The sequence below is a fragment of the Stegostoma tigrinum genome, chromosome 22, assembly GCF_030684315.1.
Source record: "Stegostoma tigrinum isolate sSteTig4 chromosome 22, sSteTig4.hap1, whole genome shotgun sequence".
Lineage (NCBI taxonomy): Eukaryota > Metazoa > Chordata > Chondrichthyes > Orectolobiformes > Stegostomatidae > Stegostoma > Stegostoma tigrinum.
Genome location: NC_081375.1, coordinates 36,898,955 through 36,919,091, shown reverse-complemented (window position 1 = coordinate 36,919,091; position 20,137 = coordinate 36,898,955). Strand labels below are relative to the sequence as shown.

The 20,137-nt window shown below is 43.3% G+C and overlaps 1 protein-coding gene across 1 annotated transcript; it reads right to left on the bottom strand.

The window, feature by feature from the left end:
• On the bottom strand, positions 1-18,507 carry LOC125463497 (tripartite motif-containing protein 16-like). The gene is made up of 6 exons (XM_048554799.2): positions 17,818-18,507; positions 10,304-10,399; positions 9,980-10,213; positions 7,434-7,602; positions 4,978-5,061; positions 1-3,583 (listed from the first exon to the last, which is right to left on the bottom strand). Exons 1-6 carry the CDS (start codon positions 18,400-18,402, stop codon positions 3,021-3,023), a joined length of 1,731 nt encoding a protein of 576 aa, XP_048410756.1. The 5' UTR covers positions 18,403-18,507; the 3' UTR covers positions 1-3,020.
• Positions 18,508-20,137: the final 1,630 nt, after the last annotated feature.

Here is a 20,137-nt window from a genome sequence, read left to right as displayed (position 1 = left end):
TTAGGGTCAGACCACCAAAAAAAATTACCCTAAATTACTAAAGAAAATCAATCAAAGGCCTAACACAAAGGATACAACAGTTTGAATAAATTTTTAATTCATAGCTAATAATGAAATAAAAGTAAATTTAACATCTTAACTTGAAAAAAATGTCAAGGTGACTTGATGGGGGAGGAGGTTTTGAGGTTGCTCTGTTGTTAATGCAGGGGCTGAGGGTCGGCATCATCATCACCTCATCATCTTATTCCATGAACTGCTACCCTGCTCTGTTCTGCATTGTAATCATTGTCCTCTAAAAGCTGCAACTGCTTCTCACATTCCCTCAGGATAGAAGACAAAACGGAAGTCGAAAGCTCTAAGATAACAAGGTGTAAAGCTGGATGAACACAGCGGGCCAAGCAGCATCAGAGGAGCAGGGAGGCTGATGTTTCGGGCCTAGACGCTTCTTCAAAAGCTCTCGTTGTGCTGCATCCTGGACTTTGTCTTCTTTATCTCCAGCTTCCACTTCCCACTCAATGACAAGTTGTTGTAGATCAGCTGCAGAGAGGTCTTGCATAGTGGGACTTAAGCAGCTCTTCAACGTCCTGCCTCTCCACTTCTTCCAATTCAACTTGCTTTTCAAGATCAACACAATGTTCTTTGATTCTTGGGAATCAAAAATCAAAGGTGACAGATCAAAGGTTTTTAAATCTTTTAAAAGAATCTGGCAGAAGCTTCTGCTAAATTGCATGCAAGCAGTCCTTACTGACATCATCCCAGGCCTATACAATAATGTCAATTGCATTCTTGATGTTAAAGTTCTTGCAACATTGAAGAACACTGTCCTTATCCCCCACAGTGGCTCAGACTTGTTCCTTCAATGCAGCTTGCTTTATTTTTTTTCTGCATTGTCTCCAATGGTGCGTAAGATAGACTCCTTTATTCCTGTTGTAGAACTTATTTTCACATGTTCTCTCATTACACTCAAAATGCTTACAACATCTGGCTTCTCTTCCAGTCGTATAGTTTTTCTTTTACATTGACCATCTGCAATTTTAACACCAGGATGCTTCTTGCCAACATTCTTGTCACTTTGTCCTCACATTTTTGTGGGTAACACACAGTAGACATTGCCATAAAATGTACTGTACTTCTCACAGAAAGCACAACGATCATGGAGACTGTTTAGGTGCTGACATTGTACATGCTCAGGACAAAGCCTGCGAAACGATCATGTGATGTCAACATGTTCTCCTCTGCACATCGATGAGTCACATTGTAGCCAACACAAGTTCGCGTTTTAGAGATAGCGCTCCCCTGTACTTCAGTCACATTACAGCTATTCACGTTGCTGGAACACACGTTATGGCAGAACCCCAGTAAATAGATTCTTGTTAAGCAAGGAGGTGAAAGGTTATTAGGGTTAAGTGGGAATGAGAATTTAGACCAAAAGATGTAGAAGTTAAAGTAGTCCATTTGACCCATCAAGTCTGTTCTGCCATTTAAACAGATGATGGCTGACCAATAGTCCTCAAATCCACTTTCCTCCCTTGTCCCTCAAGGAATCCTTTGTTTCTCTGACCAAATAGAAATCTGTCTCTCTCAGCCTTGAACATACTTGACAGACTGTGGTAAAGAATTCCAAAGATTTAATACCTTTTGAGAGAAAAACCGGTCCTTACTTTGACTGTGCCTGCTGGTCTTAAATTCCTCCATAAGGAGAACCAACCTCTCCAAATTCACCATGCCTAGCTGCCCAAAAATCTTTTACTGACGAAGAATCACTGCGAACTTGAAACATTAACTCTGTCTGATTCTCTCTGCTTGCTGCTAGACCTGAATTTCTCCAGCATTAATTATGCTTGTGTGCCCAAGAATCTTGTAAGTTTCAATAAGGTCTGCTTTGATTTGATTTTACAATCAGATCAGCAGCAATCCTGTGATTGGTAAAGCATGCTTGAAGGACTGAACAACATGCTCCAGCTCTTAATTCATGTGTTGATATATCACTAACTCCTACATTAAGAATCTAACCATCTCTCCCTGACACAAATAATATTACAGTAACTGAATCAATCACTACCATTATCCTAGGAATTACCATTGACCAGAAAATATAACTGGATCAGCTATATAAATGCTGTGACTTCAAGAGCAGGTCAAAGGCTGGGAACTCTGCAGCACATAATTCTCATCCTGTTTCCACAAAGCCACTCCACCACTTACATGACATAAAGCAGGGGTATGATAGAATATTCTTCACTTGATTGAATCAGTGCAGCTCCAACAACATTCAAGAAGCTCAACATCATCTGTACAAAGCAGCCTCCTTGATCAGTACCCCATCCACGATCTTAAACACACACTCTCTCCACCTGCTGCACAAAAGCAACAGTGTGTACCATCTGCAAAATACACTGCAGGAACTCATCAGGTATCCTTTGACATTTTCCAAACCTACAGCCTCTATCATCTAGATGAACAAGGTGCGTGGGGATACTATCTCCTGCGAGTTCCCATCCAAGACGCACACCATCCTCTGTTGGAGCAAAAATATTACAGTTGTTTCACTGTCTGAATCAAAATTCTGGAATTCTCTTTCTAACAACAATGCGGCTATATCCAAACCATACGGGCTGCAGCAATTCAAGAATGTGATTCGCCATGTTCATTCTTAGGGCAACAAATCTGACCTTGCCAGTGAACACAAATCCCAGGAACAAGTAGGAATAATGTTACACCAGGTTCAATCCACAAACTTAGAGCACGAAGTTGACTCTCTCAAGCTCAGTCCCACTGGCACAGAGGATTTATTCATTGATGTAAAGCATTGTTTGCTCAATAATTCTGTTTCAGTTTAATTCACTCTCTCCCTCTCCCTCCATAACCCTTTCTTGTATGAAGCTCCACCTTGCTGATAGTTTCGGTCTATCTCACAGGAATTGCTTAGACTAATTGCTGAGAAAACATTTTTGAAAGGAAATCTGGATTGTGCTTGGTAATGAGGTGCAAGGTCAGAACAGAGGCGCTGGAAGCAATAACTAGTGATCAAAGTGCTGAATAGTGAGAGAGGAATTGGAATAAAGGCCAAAGGCTGGATACAGGGGTTCAGTGAAGACAGCTTGGAATCTATACAGAAGGATTATTCTATCACTGAACGCATAGAACGAGAGGGTGCCTGCTTCAGTGTCCAGGTAAACCCCAATCCGGTTGCATCTGGTTGCTGGGAGGTTAATACCTTTATTTCCGTGTCTTGTAGAAAAGCGGAGCCAGGTTCCCGCATCTGGGTAAACATTCAAGCACCAGGACATAGCATTTTCACCAATACAACATGACCGCTCTGCCCCCTTTCTCTTCATTCTCCCATACACAACCCCTACTTTGGCCAGGAAGTTGTGTGTGAGAGTCTGACTGTGCACCTCCCAGTAGTATTTACCACAGGCCAGGCTTTCACTGCATAACACCTGCCATAAGCTGTCGAAGCGCTCAGGGTGATTGGGGTAGGCCTGTGACTCTGGATAACATTCTGTCACCGTCTGATTTCCAGCTGATAAATGGAGATAATTATTCACTGTGTTGGGATCAAAAGTCAGATTCACAGCATCTGCATCGAGAAAGGGAGAAGGGCACAAACATTTGCTGAGAAAGTCTTTTTAAAAAAAAATAACTTTGCATTAGCAAGTTGTCTGTGCTCTTAAAAACTGCATTCAGTTATAGGTTGTTTTAACAGTTAAATAAACATTCTCTTGAAAAACCATACAGATTGGAATACGCTATCTGAACAAGCAGCTGATACAGATTCATTTACAGCTATCAATAAAAAATTGGGCAAATACTTGAAAAGAAAACAATATAAAACTATGGGGAAAGAGTAAGTATGGGTGTGTGATTTATTTGCTATGTCTTTCAGAGTCAGCACAGACAGAATGATTCAAATAACCCCATTTTCTGGTTATGATTCTATGAAAAAGGCTGACAACGTCTCCGAATAAAGGTCACTACAACAATCCCAGGGAGCTGATATAACAATTAATTACATTTAATTATGATGTTAGCTGGTTTATTTATATTACTTCCTCATCCAAACTTGTTTTCATTCATTCACATCGCTCTCTGGGCTGGTATTTATTGCCCATTCCTAATTTCCCAAACGGCAGTTAAGAGTCACACATGTTGTTGTGGGTTTGGGGTCACGTCTAGGCCAGACCCAGGAAAATAGAAGACCAGAAGGTGATTACTTGAGGTTTTAGGACTGTAAAAGGCAGTGATTGGATAGATGGAAATTTTTATCACTGAGAGTGGCAGAGTCTAACACAGGGAGACAGAACCCTCTACTTTGAGGCAGACCATTCTATTCAGAAGAGAAGTCAGGGAGTACATAATTGTGCAAAAGCTGGGATAAATGGAACTCTCCCACGTAAAGGAGTGGATGCTGACTCAATAATTTAATATGTAAAATCAATACAGTTTTACCATCCAAGTATACAAAAGCATGGAGACAAAGAAGATGTGAATTTTGGATATGGATCTGCCATTATCACTGAATTGTGAAACAGGCTGAAGAAATTGCGAAGTTTCTATACCCCAGGACCACTGAATTTCCCCCACAGTTTACTGATGTATAAACCACTAATACAGCCTGTAATGGTGAGAACCTCAGAAAAATATCACATTGTCTGCTACTGCCTGATGATTGAACACTACCCAAATAATGCTGTGACCTGTTGCATTCCCTGTGACTGGTTTGGTTTTGTGCAGCATGAGATAGCGATGTGAATTGACCTGTGGTTCACGGTGTTTGTGACAGTGGAAATACAACATTCATCATGTGTTTTCTAACAAAGCAGTGAAAATGGTACACAAAGAAGTTTAATAAATATAGAGGTGGTTATATTGGAATTTGAATTGTGTGAAGGGATTGCATTACACAGTTACCTGTCTGTTCATTTCCATGATTGTCTTAGTAATAACTCTGATAAATTCATGGAGAACACTCACAGGGTAAGAAATCTTCTCTAGTTTCCAGGTGAAGCAGGGAAACTTGAGGCAAAGGAGTCACTGTAGGGAGATCCCGGTCTTGTTCTATGTAAGTTAACATAGAAGGAACACGTGAGATTTAATAGCTTCACCTTGAGTTGTGTATGGCTTATTACCTTCTTTAGTTTGTTCCGCCTACAATTATCCTTCTTTCTGATGTTTTGAATGCAGACTAGCCAGTGCATCCTCCCCTGGACATTCTACAGCCGTAAACAAATAGAAAAAGGGAGTTGTCAGCTCCAATTTTACCTCGGCAGTGGGAGACTTTGAAGTCACAGCTGCCAAATTGGAGAGAGGTGAATGGGGAATGTGCTAGAGGCCAGAGGCAAACATTATAATGGAGGTAATGAGGGGCTAGGAGCCAATGTATGTCATTGAGCACAGGTAATGATGGCCGAACAAGCGTCGGTGTAAGTTAAGATACAGGCAGCAGAGTTAGGAAAAGTTGAAATTCATGGACCACAAGATGCCAGTAGTGGCCAATTCGAAAGATAAAAAGACTTGGATTACACATGCAGCAGCAAGTGGGCTAAGATTGGGCCAGTAGTAAGTGGCATTGTGAAGTGGAAATAGACAGTCTTTGTGGCAATGCAGCTATAGGACAGGAAGCTGAAATGAGTGTTAACAGTCTGGCTCAAATTGAGGTAGAACTGAAAAAAAATTGAGTTGATAATTATGGTATGGAATTGATTGTGGGCCAAAGCTTATAGCCCAGTGATTCATTATAGGAAATTGCAAATCATCCAAGATTGAGGGCTGGACATTCAGAGGTAAGACAACTTTGGAACTATCTAAAAATGGTGAGAGGAGCCTGATTCCAAGATTCCCAACCTCATTCCAGTTTTGAATTACCAGTTTTCATTGGCACAGGATAAACGTGTAGGTAACAAAGTTGCACTCTGCACTCTAATCCGGCCAACTCCATTTCAGACATTTCTTAGCCCCACACAATTTGTGGAGGTGGACCAGCTTCTCCATGATATTCCCACAGGAATCCTTAACAGTTGGCTGGATATGAGAACTTTTTGTTCAAAGATCTTATACATCTGCACCACCTCACCCACCCCCAACCACCACCACCACCAGCCATCTTCCCCCTCACCCCCTCATAGCCTCTGTGGCAGCCCATGCCCCCATATATATGGCATCTTGTAACTTCGATGGCAACCTGATGCCAATTCATGTCCTTCCACCTACTTTCCACAAGCCCATCATATTCTTCGTACCAATACCATGCCTCTTCCATGTCCACTCACCCACAAGAACTACCTAAGTAGCCAGTGAAACATAAAATAACAATGGCAAAAGTGTGGATCTGCTGAGAAAATTAATCAGAGATATCCTTTGAAAAAAAGCTACTTTTCCTACAACCCTATAAAATCAGATTGACTATTAAAGCATCAATGACAGAGTCTTCAAGCACTTCATACATCTTAATTTTGTTCAAACGAACATTGTGGCATTGACAAGAGAGGCATCAGAAAGAACAAATTATTGGAACCTCTTAAAAACTGAAATCAAGCAAAATCATCAACTGACTGAATTAGAAATCTGTGTTGAGTTCATTACTTGTCTCTCAGGCAAGCAGGCACAGACAGAACATGTTGTTCCAGAGTTAAGATATAAACGAAGGTAAAGAAGAGATTCTTAGGAGAACTCAATAGAAATTTGTATTCATGTAAAATCGTCCATGTAGTAAATATTCTAGGTGCTTCACAGGAGTGCTAGCAGAGAAAGGTTGACATGGAGACACACGTAAAGAGATAATAGGTCAGCTGACCAAACCCTTGGTGAAAGAAATAGGATTTACTGCGTGAAGATAGGTGAAAAGGTGGAGATATCTGGGAAAGGAATTCTAGAGCTTAGAACGCAAGCAGCTGAAGGCAGGGTTGCTAATTAAAACTAAGAATGTGAAATGGGCTAAAATTGGAGGAGTGCCGAAATCTCAGAAAGCTATACGGTTGTAGTAGATTAAAGGATAGGGAGGGGTTATACAATGGAGGTATTCAAAATGAAAGATAAGAATTTTTAAATCAAAGCATTGCTTAAACAAGATCAGTTTCTCAAGCATAGAGGTGATTGGTATGAGTTTGATTCCAGCGGAAAAGGTGTGAGATCAAGAAATGAAGACATTGCAAGATAATCTCTCTCTATGATCAGCTAGATGAAAGTTAATCAAGGTAAGGTAGTCCCATGGGCAGCCATTTTGTAGATAGATAGATATGAAGATAAAGGGCATCAACAGGGCTAATGCAGCATATTCACAGACAAAGAGATTAACGAGAAATGTCAAACAAGTTAAAAATCCTCAGTGCTGCAAAAGATAATCTCTAGTTTATAAAGTAGTAAAATTTTAAAATTGAGCAAAAGTATATTGTGTGTAGCATAATTTCTAACAGACAAACTAACCGACTAACCCTTTATTTTGTTGTTTTTCATTTGCCTGATAGCTGCTCCCAGATATCCTGTAACCAGTGCTGAGAGGTCAGTTGCTACCTTACTGGCGCAGCGAAGCTTGGCTTCAACATTGGAGCTGAATGCTGGGATATCCCAAGTCTGTAATGACGAGTTCAAAGCTAAAGATTCCTAATAGGAAATAAAGCAGAACAGTAGTTTGAAAATATCACAGAGACATATTTCCTGTTCCTTATTTCCCAGTGTCTGAGAGGCATTTCCCCATCCCACTGTCCAGAAGGCTCTGATCAGGCTTCTTGTCCAAGAGTCACATCTCCATTCCCTATTGGTTAGCAAGCATCATGACGACAGATGAATGGGAATTGTTGCATGTTAGAATCTGGGCAGTAGAGTTTTGGATGTGTTAACATTTATGAAGGATGAAAAGCTAGTGAGATCAGCATTATTACTGAGGTGGAAGTAAATGGTCTCAATACCAGGAAGGATATGAGTTAGAAGTTCAGCTAAGGGTCAAATAAGATTCCAAGGTTGTGAACAGTCTGTTTCAGTTTGAGGTAGCTCTTTGCGGGGGAGGGAATCAGTGATGAGGAGGTAAAGTTAATAGTTTCAGTCTACCCAATATTGAACTTGAAGACATTGTGGTTCATGTGGATCCAGGATAGGCAACAGTGGGATCAAGAGGTGGCGGCATGTAGACCTGGGTATTGCCTGTACATATGTAGAAGCTGAACCATTGTGTGTGGAGGAAATTGACAAGGGGAAGGATGTACACATTAAAATACATGAGGACCAATGGTAAATCCTTGCAGGACAACAAATGTATTCTTTCTCTCTGACCTGACACACTTTAGTCTGTTGAAGACTCTTACTGCTACCCAGCTGGCATCTACTAAGCAATGTGAAAAATTGCACAAGTGAATCCTGTCCAGAAAAAACAAGACAATTCAAATCACACAGGTGGTACTCCATCAGCCTACTATCAATCGTCAGCAACATGTTGGAAGGGATCATCAACAGTGCTATCATGTGGCATTTACTCAGCAATGATTTGCCCACTTAGGTTAGGGTTCTCTGAGGCCCACTCAGCTCCTGATCTCATTATGGCCTTTGTCCAAACATGGACTAACAGCTGAATGCAAGAGTGGAAGTGAGGTGACTGCCCTTAGAAATCAAGGCAGATTTGACCAAGTCTGGCATCAGTGAGCCCTATCAAAGCTTGAGTTAATGGAAAAGAGAGGGAGAGCTCTCCACCAAGTGGAGTCATGTGTAACACAACGTAAGATGGTTCTGATTTCTCGAAGTCAGTCATCTCAGCCAGAGGGAGAGGACAACCAGTGTTCTTCAGAGTAATGTCCTACAGCTGTTTCATTATGACCATCGCTCCATCATAAAGTCAGAATTGGGGATGTTCACTGATTGCACATTTTCAAAACTGTTCATGACTATTTAGCTTTGAAGCAGTCTGTATCCAAATACAACAAGACTTGGACAACATTTATAGTTGGGTTGGTAAGTGTCAAATAGCATTCATGCCACACAAGCATCAACAACCATCTCCAAAAGGAGAGAATCTATCTATCTATCTTAATTTAACATGCAATGGCATTATTATAACTGAATCCCCCACTATCAACATTCTGGAGGTTACCATTGACCAGAAACAGAACTGGACCTACCATTCAGGCATTGTAGCCACAAAATCAGGTCTGAGGCTGTGATCTCTATGGTGAGTAACTCACCTCCTGACTCATCAAAGCCTGTCCACCATCCACAAGGCACAAGTCATCAGGCACATGATGCAATAGTCTCTACTTTCCCGGTTCCAACAACACTCAAGGAGCTCAGCACCATACAGGACAAAGCAATCCACTTCATTGGCAGTGAATCCAGAACTACCATCATTCAGTCCCACCAACACCAAGCATAGTGACAGCACGGTAAACCATCTACAAGATCTACTTCAGAAACCAATCAAAACTCCTTTGACACTATCTTCCAAACCTATGACTACTACCACCGAGATGGACAAAGCCAGTAGGCGCACAGGAGCACCTGACAGTTTCCCTCCAAGCCACATACCAACCTGACCTGGAATTTTATTGCTGTTCCTTTACTGTCGCTGGGCCAAAATCCCAGATCTCCCTTCTTAACAGCACTGTGGGTACGTACTCACCATATGGACTGCAGAGCTTTAAGAAGTCAGCTCATCACCATCTTTATTAAGGTCAGTTAGAAATGGGTAGTAATTTTTGACCTTGCCGGTGATGCCCACATCAGTGACTGAATTTTTTTAAAAAGCTGCTATTAGCTGACACAGCATAGAGCAGTGATTAAAGCCTGCGTGCTCAGCTCTGTATGATTCAGGCAAATTGGAATTAACTCACTGAGCCAGCAAGGAGTTTATCTCTGTCTTTATCACTTATATTGGATGCATAGGCATTGACCTTTGTCACAAAGCTGCAATCAGGTTTAATCTCTAAGATCTGAATCAGCACATTTGATTGTTGGGTGGATGAACGAATAGAAATGGAATCAGTATATTCAGTACCTGCACCAGCATCACATGATCACTGCTCTTTGACAAGGTTTTCAGTTGCTGCTCCTCCTTTCTCAGTTCATCACATTTCTGTTCGAGTTGACTCCGGATTCTGTCAGCCCGGCTCAGTGCTGCTTGCACTGTGTTCTCGACCAATCCAATCACTTCTTCAGTGGCTTCCTCAATGGCTTCAGTCATTACAGAGAACGTGCCTCTAATTTCACATTCCACTTTAAGTGAAGAGCTCTAACAAAGAGTAAGACACAGAGCCACTGACCGTTTGACCACATGACCCATAGTCAACTGATGTACTTCAAATCTCAAGGATATACTCACCATGATTGAGTCAACTTTTTGTTGCAAAAATCTGAGCTCGACTAGAGTTTTCTTTATCCTTGCTTCTACTTCACGTTCTTTTTGGAAAAGCTTTTCCTTGAAAGTAGTAATGCATGTTAACAGTGAATCATTGATAAGAACTAAAAGATCGATCCTGTCCCCATCCCACGAACCTAATTCCAAGAACTGCCTAGAAGCACAAATCAGCTCATACTGCAATACTGATTAATATTTTTGTGGAGACCATAGATACAAACCTTTTCTTCCTCTATCACATGCCTACAGGCCTGCCACATAGTTTTAATATTGGTAGATTTCCTTGTGTGTCACTGCTAATAGGAACTATTACTATACAAGATTTGCATTTATATTTGCTTTTCACAAGTACCAATACCTCAAAATAGTTTACAGCCAATAAATTACTTACTACTAATTTATTGCATGAAAAGCTGCAGCCACTTTGCACAGAACAAATGCCCACAAACATATCCAAATAATCTGATTGAGGAATAAACAAATATTGGCCAGGATACCACAGGTAACCCTCCTGCTCTATTCACAGTTGTGGTATGGGACCTTCTATGTTCAACCAAGGCAGATGTTTTCAATTTCCTCATCTCATCTGAAAGACAGCACCTTTGATTGAACAGTATTATCTCAATATTGCATTGGATCTCAACCTTGATTTTTGTTTCAAGTCCTGGAGTAGTATTTGAACACAATTTTGTGATTCAGAGGTAAGAATGGCAGACTTATCATTGTGTGGTAAGTTATTGGGTAGTGAGGAGATGCAGGAAGAAGGAATCTTACAAAGGCTCCTTGCAAACTTGTTGCTGTTCTGCCACAACATAGACAAATGAGAATATAATTTTTCTCCAGTCGAGATGTGTTCCAGAAATTCCTCACCATGAAATCCAACCTACTTTCAGCTGTCTGTGTGACCTGTCGTAGAGATGTTCTCATCAATGGTCCCACTGATGACTCTGTATAAGGTCCCACTAATTGCTATAATATTCACACATTCTCAGGTCCAACCACTCACAAAATCTAAATAGTTGTTCAACCAGAATCCAGTTCCCTTCCCTGAAGGGAGAAATGTGACAGAGTAAAGTGAAAAACTGACTTTATAAGCCATTGTAATTCTGCATTTTGTAAATAGGGTCATAAAGTACTAAAGTAAGTACATTATGATGAACTTTTACAGAGCTGGCTTATCCTTAAGTGAAGGATTGTATCCAGTTATAGGCACCAAGCTTTAAGGATGAGAAGTAATTGGAGAAGTTGCTGAAAAGATTTACAAGAATGGTTCCAATGGATGGGAGACTTCAGTTATGAGGATAGTTTGGAAAGCTGGGTCTTTTCTCTTTTGAATGGAGGTGTCCAAAATCAGAAGGGGCCAAAGTAAATGGGGAGAAACTGTGACACACCAAACTAGAATTAAAGTTATAATCATTCTATGTTCAATTCTACAAGATCCTTGGCCTTCAAAGTGTCCTTTTATCGTATCTCCCGTGCTGGTGGCGTTGGTTGATATTTGGGTGTAGGGACCAAGGCATCATGCATTCTCCCCCAAAAGGACAGTCTTCAGATATAAGCCATTCCCTGACAGCGTATTATGGGTAACGAGAGCTGCATGCCCAGTATCATAGCCTATCATAAGATTGTCATCACTCAATATTCACACACTAAACCTTCAGTGAAGATAAACTTAGGAATTATAGATCTATTAGTTTATTATCTGTTTTGGCCAAGTTGCTAGAATCCAGTTGCTGAGTGAATGAGAACTTTCACAAAATCAGAGCTAATCAGAGAAAGCTGGGATGGATTTGTGAAAGATTGGTCACGTATGATTGATTTAGTAATTTCTTTGCAGAAGTCACTGGCAACGTTGCATTTGTTCCTGATTTACAGCATCTGCAGTTCTTTCGGTTTTTATTAAGGATGCAAATATGTTGGTCAGATTTCAGAAAATGTTTGCAAGTCGTGTACTTGAAATGGGTGGGTTGTCTTATGAGGAAAGACTGGACAGGCTAGGCTTGTATCCACTGTAGCTGAGAAGGTTAAAAGGCAAATTGGTTAGCAGACAGAGAACAAAGAGTATAACTAAACAGGTCTTTTCCAAGTGGCAGCCAGTGACCAGCGGGGTATCATAGAGATTACTGCTTGGACACCAGCTATTCACAGCATATAATAATGTTTTAGATGAGAGAATTACATGTGATATTTCTAAGTGTGGCTATGACACAAAGCTGATTGGGAGGGTGAGCTGGAAGGAAGATGCAGAGACAATTCACTGTCATTTGGACTGGCTGAGTGAGTGAGCAAATGCACGGCAGACGATGTTCTAATGTGGATAAACGTGAGGTAATCCACTTTGGAAGCAAAAACAGGGAGACAGATTATTTTTGAACAGTGATAGACTGGGAAAGTCCTGAGATGCTGCTGGGCCTGCTGTGTTCATTCAGCCTCACATTTTATTATCTCAGAAATGCAACAAGACCTGGGTTTCCTTCCTCACCAATTGCTGAAAGTAAGCTTACAGGTGCTGCAGGCAGTGAAGAAGGCAAATTGACACGGCCGGAGACCCCACCGATGACGTCACATCAGCCTCCGCCAGCCACACCACTTCCGGAACCGCTGCTGCAGTCACCGCCTCCACTTCCAGTCACAACACCTCACACACCACCCTCACCGCAGCTGCTGCCGCCCACCCCGATCCTCCAACCGCCAACGGAACCCCGCCCACGGCCCACGCCGACGGAACCCCGCCCACGGCCCACGCCGACGGAACCCCGCCCACGGCTGACGCCGAAGGAACCCCGCCCACAGCCGACGACCTCATCGCTCCGCCCACAACCTCCACAGCCAGCAACCCCAGAGAAGACAGCCACACCTAACCCTGCCGCATCTTCACCATCCCCCCAGACCTCCCACTGACTGAGGACAAACGGTCAGTCCTTAGTAAGGGGATCACCTTTGTCCCCCTACAACCACACATCAACGAATACCAGTCACGATTGGACATAGAACAGTTTTTCCGCCGCCTTTGCTGCATGCCTACTTCTTCAACCGGGAGCCTAACCCTCCCTCCACTGACCCCTTCACCCGCTTCCAACACAAGTCCTCCTCCCGGACACCACCCCCAGGCCTCCTACCTTCCCTCGACCTCTTCATCTCCAACTGCCGTCGAGACATTAACCGCCTCAACCTCTCCACCCCTCTCACCCACTCCAACCTCTCCCCCGCAGAACGGGCAGCCCTCCGCTCCAACCCCAACCTCACCATCAAACCCGCAGACAAGGGAGGCGCAGTGGTAGTATGGCGCACTGACCTCTACATCGCCGAGGCCAGACGCCAACTCTCCGACACCACCTCCTACCGCATCCACGATCATGACCCCACACCCGAGCACCAAACCATCATCTCCAACACCATTCATGACCTCATCACCTCAGGAGACCTCCCACCCACAGCCTCCAACCTCATTATTCCCCAACCCCCCCATGGCCCGTTTCTATCTCCTTCCCAAAATCCACAAACCTGCCTGCCCTGGTCGACCCATTGTCTCAGCCTGTTCCTGCCCCACCGAAGTCATCTCCACCTATCTGGACTCCATTTTCTCCCCTTTGGTCCAGGAACTCCCTACCTACGTCCGTGACACCACCCACGCCCTCCACCTCCTCCAGGACTTCCAATTCCCTGGCCCCAACACCTCATTTTCACCATGGACGTCCAGTCCCTATACACCTGCATTCCGCATGCAGATGGCCTCAAGGCCCTCCGCTTCTTCCTGTCCCGCAGGCCCGACCAGTCCCCCTCCACCGACACCCTCATCCGCCTAGCCGAACTTGTCCTCACCCTCAACAACTTCTCTTTCGATTCCTCCCACTTCCTACAGACTAAGGGGGTGACCATGGGCACCCGCATGGGCCCCAGCTATGCCTGCCTCTTTGTAGGTTATGTGGAACAGTCCCTCTTCTGCACCTACACAGGCCCCAAACCCCACCTCTTCCTCCGTTACATTAATGACTGTATCGCCGCCTCGTCTTGCTCCCCAGAGGAGCTTGAACAGTTCATCCACTTCACCAACACCTTCCACCCCAACCTTCAGTTCACCTGGGCCATCTCCAGCACATCCCTCACCTTCCTGGACCTCTCAGTCTCCATCTCAGGCAACCAGCTTGTAACTGATGTCCATTTCAAGCCCACCAACTTCCACAGTTACCTAGAATACACCTCCTCCCACCCACCCGCCTGCAAAAATTCCATCCCCTATTCCCAATTCCTCCGCCTCTGCCGCATCTGCTCCCACGATGAGGCATTCCACTCCCGCACATCCCAGATGTCCAAGTTCTTCAAGGACCGCAACTTTACCCCCACAGTGGTCGAGAACGCCCTTGAGCGCGTCTCCCGCATTTCCCGCGACACATCCCTCACACCCCGCCCCCGCCACAACCGCCCAAAGAGGATCCCCCTCGTTCTCACACACCACCCCACCAACCTCCGGATACAACGCATCATCCTCCGACACTTGCGCCATCTACAATCTGACCCCACCACCCAAGACATTTTTCCATCCCCACCGTTGTCTGCTTTCCGGAGAGACCACACTCTCCGTGACTCCCTCGTTCACTCCACACTCCCCTCCAATCCCACCACACCCGGCATCTTCCCCTGCAACCGCAGGAAATGCTACACTTGTCCCCACACCTCCTCCCTCACCCCTATCCCAGGCCCCAAGATGACTTTCCATATTAAGCAGCGGTTCACCTGCACATCTGCCAATGTGGTATACTGCATCCATTGTACCCGGTGTGGCTTCCTCTACATTAGGGAAACCAAGCGGAGGCTTGGGGACCGCTTTGCAGAACACCTCCGCTCGGTTCGCAATAAACAACTGCACCTCCCAGCCGCAAACCATTTCCAATCCCCCTCCCATTCTTTAGATGACATGTCCATCATGGGCCTCCTGCAGTGCCACAATGATGCCACCCGAAGGTTGTAGGAACAGCAACTCATATTCCACTTGGGAACCCTGCAGCCCAATGGTATCAATGCGGACTTCACCAGCTTCAAAATCTCCCCTTCCCCCACCGCATCCCAAAACCAGCCCAGTTCGTCCCCTCCCCCCACTGCACCACACAACCAGCCCAGCTCTTCCCCTCCACCCACTGCATCCCAAAACCAGTCCAACCTGTCTCTGCCTCCATAACCTGTTCTTCCTCTCACCCATCCCTTCCTCCCACCCCAAGCCGCACCTCCATCTCCTACCTACTAACCTCATCCCACCTCCTTGACCTGTCCGTCTTCCCTGGACTGACCTATCCCCTCCCTACCTCCCCACCTATACTCTCCTCTCCACTTATCTTCTTTTCTCTCCATCTTCAGTCCGCCTCCCCCCTCTCCCTATTTATTCCAAAACCCTCACCCCATCCCCCTCTCTTAAGAAGGGTCTAGGCCCGAAACATCAGCTTTTGTGCTCCTGAGATGCTGCTGGGCCTGCTGTGTTCATCCAGCCTCACATTTTATTATCAAGGCAAATTGTGTGTTGCTCTTCACAGCAAGAGGGTTTGATTACAGGAACAGAGATGTTTTGCTGCAATTGTACAAGGATTGGTGAGACTACACTTGGAGTGTTGTGTGCAATTTTGGTCTCCTCATTAGACGAAGGATATTTTGGATTTGGAGGAAGTGCTACAAAGGTTTCCTAGACTGCTCCTAGGATGGCAGAATGGAAGTATCAAGAGAGAATGGATGGTTAGCACTATATTCACAGGAGTTTAGAACAGTCAGGGAATCTTATAGAAATCTTGAAAATTCTAACATGATTAGACAAGGTAATTGCAGGAAGAACGGTGCTGATGACTGGGGAGTCCAGAACCAGAAGGTCACAATTTAAGGGTACAGGGTAGGCCATTTAGGACTGAGAGTGATGAGCCTATGGAATTCTCTACCACAGAAAGTGGTTGATGGCAAAATATTGAATAGTTTCAAGAAGGGATTAAACATGATACTTAGGGCTGAAGGAATAAAGGGATATGGGGAGATATCAGGAACAGGCACTGAGGTGCATGATCAGTCATGATCAAACTGAATGCAAGAGTAAGCTCGAAGGACCAAAGGGCCTACATCAGCTCTTATTTTCTATGAAACAAGGAACATCCTGAGGGATCTTGACAGGGCGTATGTAGAAAGGATATTTTCTCTTGTGGGAGAATCTAGAATTAAGAGTCACCATCTAAGGCATGGATAAGGAGAATTCTTTTATCACAGAAGATTCGGCGTCTTTGAAATTCGCATCCTTAGAACATGATGGATCTATTTGTTGAAAGATTTTTTGAATATTTTTAAGATGGAGGTGGATAGACTCTTGATACCCAGCAGGTGAAAGGTTATTGGTGGTTAGGGTTAGGGACTGTGGAATCAAGGTTACAATCAGACCAGCTTATTAAATGGCAGGAATTGACCCAAGGACCTATTTCTGCTCCTAACACTTATGTAAAAAAATGAGAATTCAAGGAATTGGAAGTGATACTGGCACGGATAGGAAATTTGATAGGTGGTAGGAGATAGAGATTGAGGATAAAAGGTACATACTCAAATAGCAGAATATGGCTAGTGTTGTCTGCTAATGTTATATACTAGAGTCTGAACTACCCACTGTATCGATAAATTACTTAGATGATGGAATAGAGAACTACTCTATCCGAACTTACTGATGAAACTAATTTAGGCAACATAGTAAATAGTGTAGGCAAGATCTGAAAGTTGCAGACACTGATAAATTCAATGAGTGGGTAAAATGTTGCTGATGGCATTCACTGCAAGTATGAGGTCATTCATTTTGGATGTAAGGAGAAAGATCAGAGTGTTTCTAGTTGGTGACAGTGTTAGGAATGGTGGAGGTTCAGAGAGATTTAGCGATTCAAGTACAAAAATGACAAAGTTCGTGGACAAAAAATGATTTGGGAGGCGAATCAAATGTTAATTATTTCAACGGGATGGAATACAAAGTGAAATAATCTTTGCATGAAACTCTAGTTTATTTCATAGAGTAACTATTTCTAGTTGAGGCAGATGGTACACCTCCTATTCTAAAGAATGATATTGGGGTAAAAGGGTTAAATTATGATTACAGGTTGCATGGAGTAAGTATGTTTGGCTTGACTACGATTAGAGGGATTAAGATGGTAGATAGAAAGAAATGCTTTACTTCAGTGGGGGAGTCTAGACCAAGGGGTGTAAACTTCAAATTGGAGCTAAGTCATTGGGAATGATGTCAGTGAGTACTTCTTCATATAAACGGTAGTAGAAATAAATGATTGTTCCCTGCAAAATCCTGTTGTAGTATTAGAAAAGAAAATTGATAAGACGTACTGATCAACAATGATCTAACTGAAAGGTGGAACTGCCTCAAACAACTAAATGGCTTTCTATAACATTACAATAGTCTTATTTAACTTTAGACCATTTTCTTTCTTTAAGAATAGAGGAATCCCTAGTTGTGACCTCACCTTTCTGTCAGCTCCCTCCTCTTCTACTGTGACTGTTTCATGGTTCTTGTGTTCCTTTGTTGTACAAACTGAGCAGATAAAGGTCTGATTTGTTCTGCAGAACAAGTCAAGGGCTTTTCCGTGAACTAGGCACCGTCTCTGGCTGAGCTTCTTTACCGGCTGGGTCAGGTTATGGTGTTGGAATGCCTCATTCTCCTGGTGAGGCTTCAGGTGGAATCTGCAATAAGAGGCCAGGCACACCAGACAGGACTGTTCTGCTTGTAGTTTGGTGTGGGTGCAGAAATCGCAGACCACATCATCTGGGCCAGCAACACAGTCTTCAGAAAAGCTCCCCTTCGATGAAGCAAAGTCCTCAACCACTCTACATAGGACATGGCTCCTGAGAAGCTGAGGTCTGGGAGTGAATTGCTCTTGGCATTGAGGACAACAGTGGCCTCCACTATCTTTATCTTGATCCCAGCAGCTCTGAATACATTTAAGGCAGAAACTGTGACCACATGGGATTGTTACAGGATCCTTGAACATTTTCAAACATATCCCACACACCAGGCTGTCCTCTGACAGAAGCACATTAACAGCAGACATGATTGATGCAAACAAAACCTAAGACAGCAATCACTGACACTGGGATTTAAACTGATTTAAAGCCAGTTAGACACACCCATGGGGTGTTGCAGTCTGAGTAGGGGCATATGGAATGTCAGAGGTGGTGTTTCACTGTCAGGTCATTTCGACATCAAAAATATGCAGCATCAGTTCTTCTTTTTGAGGTCTCTTTATCTTATCAAATGAAAAGCCTCTGATAGTTCTGCTTGCCCTGGAATTTCATCACTATCAATTCAGTATGTTAGTTGCTATTGAGAGCATTCATTACCTCCTGTTGTTTTGGAGCTATTGCCTCCCTGAGCAACACTGAAACTTGTGTCCGCAGGAAAGGATGTTCCAATGAATTGTACAGCTTTACTTTTGAAACACTCACCATTGTAATTTAGGAATCACAACATATGTATTGCATGCAGTACGATCTTATTAATTGTGATTAAACAAGTAACCAGATAATCTATTTACCGTGTTTGAGAGATTTTTTTGCCAGCATATTACTCCTGTGCTACTTTGTAATAGCGTCATAAAACTCTTTACATCCACCTGCATGGATAGATTGTGTCTCAGTTTAATGTCTCATTTGACCAACAAGCTTCTCACTCAAGAAAAGGAGGGTACCCACGCAGAGAACCACAACTGGCAGGCAGTAGAAATGAACTAATGTGATGTTACATCATTGTTATCACTTCATTTAAACACAGATAAGTGTTATTCCATCAGTTCTTGATGAAGTCTGTTTAAATTGCTATGCCATTGACCAGCTACTATATGGGTTAATATAGCTTGATTGGTGGATAACAATGAAATCCATCTGTGACCCTATCACGCAACCCAATGAGTGTATGTAACTAGCTAGAAATTTGTTAAGCCCTCGTGACTCCTTCCCTTGATCTTGTTTGCTTCACATTATGTTGTTAATGTGCAAGTAGAACAAATAATTAAGAGGGCAAATAGAATGCTGGCTCGTATGGCCATGGCCAATGGAGTGTAAACCTGGGAAATTTTTGCTACATCTTACAGGGTATAGGTGAGGCCATACCTAGGTTACTCTGTACTGTCTTCTAATGTTGTGGAGGTATATATTTGGAAGCAGTTCAGAGAAGTTGATACCTTGAATGAAGGAGTTGTCTTAAGGAACAGGTTGAGTAGGTTGGGCCTATTATCACTGATGTGTAGAGAAATGAGAAGTGATCATATTTAAAAATGTAAGATTCTGAGGACTTGACAGGGTAGATGCTGACAGAATGTTCCTCTCATTGGTGCATCTAAAATTCAGGATGCAGATTCAAAATAATGAATCTCCCATTAAAAATTGAAGTGAGGAAGAATTCCGTTTCTCGGAAAGGTTGTTAAATTTTTCAAATCTGTACCCTAAAGAGGTGTAATACATTTGATTCTTAATTGGATGGATGCTGAAATTGAATGCATCAAATGTTCAGACATCATCCTTGTCTAATTTGAATATAGTTGCTGCCTGGGATGCTTTCAGGGGTCCTGGGATCGAGACAAGGAAGACACAGCCCAAAGCTGTTGTTAGCACTAACAAAGGTTCACTCCCAGACCTATTATTCACAGGAGCCTCATTCTGTGTGGAATGGTTGAAGACTTTGCCTGATCCATGGGGAGCATTGCTGAAGACCCTGTTATCCCTTTAAGTTCCACTGGCGTGTGGATATGCAAAAACTTAAAGGACATGCATGAAAACAAACGAGCACAG

Excerpts from the sequence above, each read along its gene's own strand:
- LOC125463497 (XM_048554799.2), bottom strand. The coding sequence starts at position 18,402 with ATGTCTGCTGTTAATGTGCTTCTGTCAGAGGACAGCCTGGTGTGTGGG. Across the intron at positions 7,603-9,979 it reads ATCATGTGATGCTGGTGCAG|GAATCTTTAGCTTTGAACTC; the intron begins GTACTGAATATA and ends ATTTCCTATTAG. Across the intron at positions 5,062-7,433 it reads GAAAAACAACAAAATAAAGG|AACAAGACCGGGATCTCCCT; the intron begins GTTAGTCGGTTA and ends TAACTTACATAG.